Source organism: Triticum aestivum, chromosome 7B, assembly GCF_018294505.1.
Source record: "Triticum aestivum cultivar Chinese Spring chromosome 7B, IWGSC CS RefSeq v2.1, whole genome shotgun sequence".
NCBI lineage: Eukaryota > Viridiplantae > Streptophyta > Magnoliopsida > Poales > Poaceae > Triticum > Triticum aestivum.
The window spans coordinates 742,278,455-742,280,440 of record NC_057813.1 but is presented as its reverse complement, the minus strand read 5'-3'; the positions used below and the strand labels follow the sequence as shown (position 1 = coordinate 742,280,440).

At 47.6% G+C, this 1,986-nt stretch overlaps 1 protein-coding gene across 1 annotated transcript in view; it reads left to right on the top strand.

The window, feature by feature from the left end:
* Positions 1 to 1,669, top strand: part of LOC123158702 (uncharacterized) — a 2,170-nt gene extending 501 nt beyond the window's left edge. The window contains exons 2-7 of the mRNA XM_044576596.1: positions 229 to 348; positions 539 to 619; positions 736 to 854; positions 1,194 to 1,295; positions 1,385 to 1,501; positions 1,584 to 1,669. Coding sequence (XP_044432531.1) covers positions 229 to 348; positions 539 to 619; positions 736 to 854; positions 1,194 to 1,295; positions 1,385 to 1,501; positions 1,584 to 1,641 — 597 coding nt within the window. The 3' untranslated portion in view covers positions 1,642 to 1,669. The remainder of the gene's footprint in view (positions 1 to 228; positions 349 to 538; positions 620 to 735; positions 855 to 1,193; positions 1,296 to 1,384; positions 1,502 to 1,583) is intronic.
* Positions 1,670 to 1,986: the final 317 nt, after the last annotated feature.

The following is a 1,986-nucleotide window of genomic DNA, read 5'->3' as shown; positions in this document are numbered from 1 at the left end:
GACTGATCAGGCAAATGTATGCATATATATGCAGCTTCAGTATGGTGGCACAATGCCATGGTCGAGTAGCGGTGCTGCAAACTCCAGCTTCCTTGACATGAGCATACTAGGCAGACTATGGGCGCCATCCAGTCCAAATCTCACGATTTCAGCGGTACCTTACAGTTGTGAAGTTCTGTTCGTTGCCAAGCAGAAATGCAAGATATGCCAACCTCTGCCTCTTTCTAGTTTGCAGAGGTTGCAACAGCAAGAAAAGCTGATGAAGGCACGGAGAGGCGGCTGCCACCGGGGATCGTGGTTTCGGAGACCGACCTTCACCTGCGCCGGCTCTGGGGATCCCCAACACAGGTACTCCTTGCGTCTTCAGTTACCACGTCCGAACCTGCTGGCTTAGTTCACGCACTGCAGGTCATTCTTGGCTCTGGTCTCTGGACCAACACACATCAAAGGATCTTGTTTCATTTCATTTCACATCTCCTGGTTCAATTTCTGACGATGGCCTGTTCCGGTATGTGTGTGTCTCTGATACGGTGAGTAGGACAGCGCGACTCGCAAATACCTTCTTGCGCTCGCCGTAGGGTACGATGAGAAAGCCAATGTCAATGCAACCATTCAGAAGGTGATAACTTAAGGAGAGGTTTTTCATATGGTTGTAAAGAATAGAGGAATCATGAAACAGATTCCTTGGTTTCCAGTGTATGTATAAATCCCATTATCATCAAATGGCACTTGCAGTTCTCCGACAACTTCGACATCGTGCTGTTCCACTACGATGGCCGCACCACGGAGTGGGATGAGGAGTTTGAGTGGTCCAAGGAGGTCGCGCATGTCAGCGCAAGGAAGCAGACCAAATGGTAAAATAACTTTCCACTCCCGAGGCTTTCTATCAGTCCTAACTAGCTCCTAACTGGTCCTCATTTTCGTTTACTATGTACCCAAATGTTTCGATGCAACATTAATTTAAGCCAAACAATTTCAAATAGAACCCAAACTTCTGCCAAATGTGCTCAAACTTAGGGTTGATTCCAGCCAAGTTCAACTGCAAAAAACTTTAGTTCATTGACCAGATTTAAAGCGGAAATATCAACAGAAATTAGTGGGGTCCCAAAATATTTCTGAGATCAGAATCCGGAGTTGGCCAACAAATGTATTGACAATGTTCAACCTCTCACCTGAAAATAATGACAATGAAGGTGGTTTGCCAAGAGGTTCCTGCACCCGAGCATCGTGGCACCTTACGACTACATCTTCCTATGGGACGAGGACCTCGGTGTCGAGAATTTTACCGCGGAAGCGTATGTGCCTTAACCTTTCCATGCCCATGCTTCCTCTGAGCTCTAATTATTTCTCTTTGTGGTGGTAAACATCTTGTGGTTGCATGCAGGTACCTTGACATCGTGAGGAAGCACGGGCTAGAGATCTCGCAGCCGGGGCTAGACGCAACCGATGGGACGACGAATTATCATATCACCATCAGGAGAAATGACAGCGAGATTCACAAGTAAGCATACAGGATCCGTGACGATGCATTTCTATCATGTTAGCACTGTCCGAAATTAATTTGGGTTGTCTGCCATAAACAGCACAGATGCAGCGAGGGAAAGTTGCCGGGGCGTGCACAAGCCGCCATGCAGCGGGTAACACTAGTAGAAAACAGGGCTTTTGTCACAGGGCAGTATTCACATTAGTCTCGGTTCAGTCACGAACCCGGACTAATGTGAGCATTCGTCCCGGTTCGGGCGACTAAGGCATTAGTCCCGGTTCACCTGGGCCCTTTAGTCCCGGTTGGTGCCACGAACCGGGACTAAAGGGTGCGATGCCCATTAGTACCGGTTGGTGGCACCAACCGAGACTAAAGGTTAGACCGAAACTTATTTTATTTTATTTCTTTGACATTTCCATCATTTTCTTTTGTTTTTTCTAAAACTGAAAAGGCGGTGGGGAGGGGGGGTAGAGTTTGAAAATGGGACCTTTAGTACCGGTTCG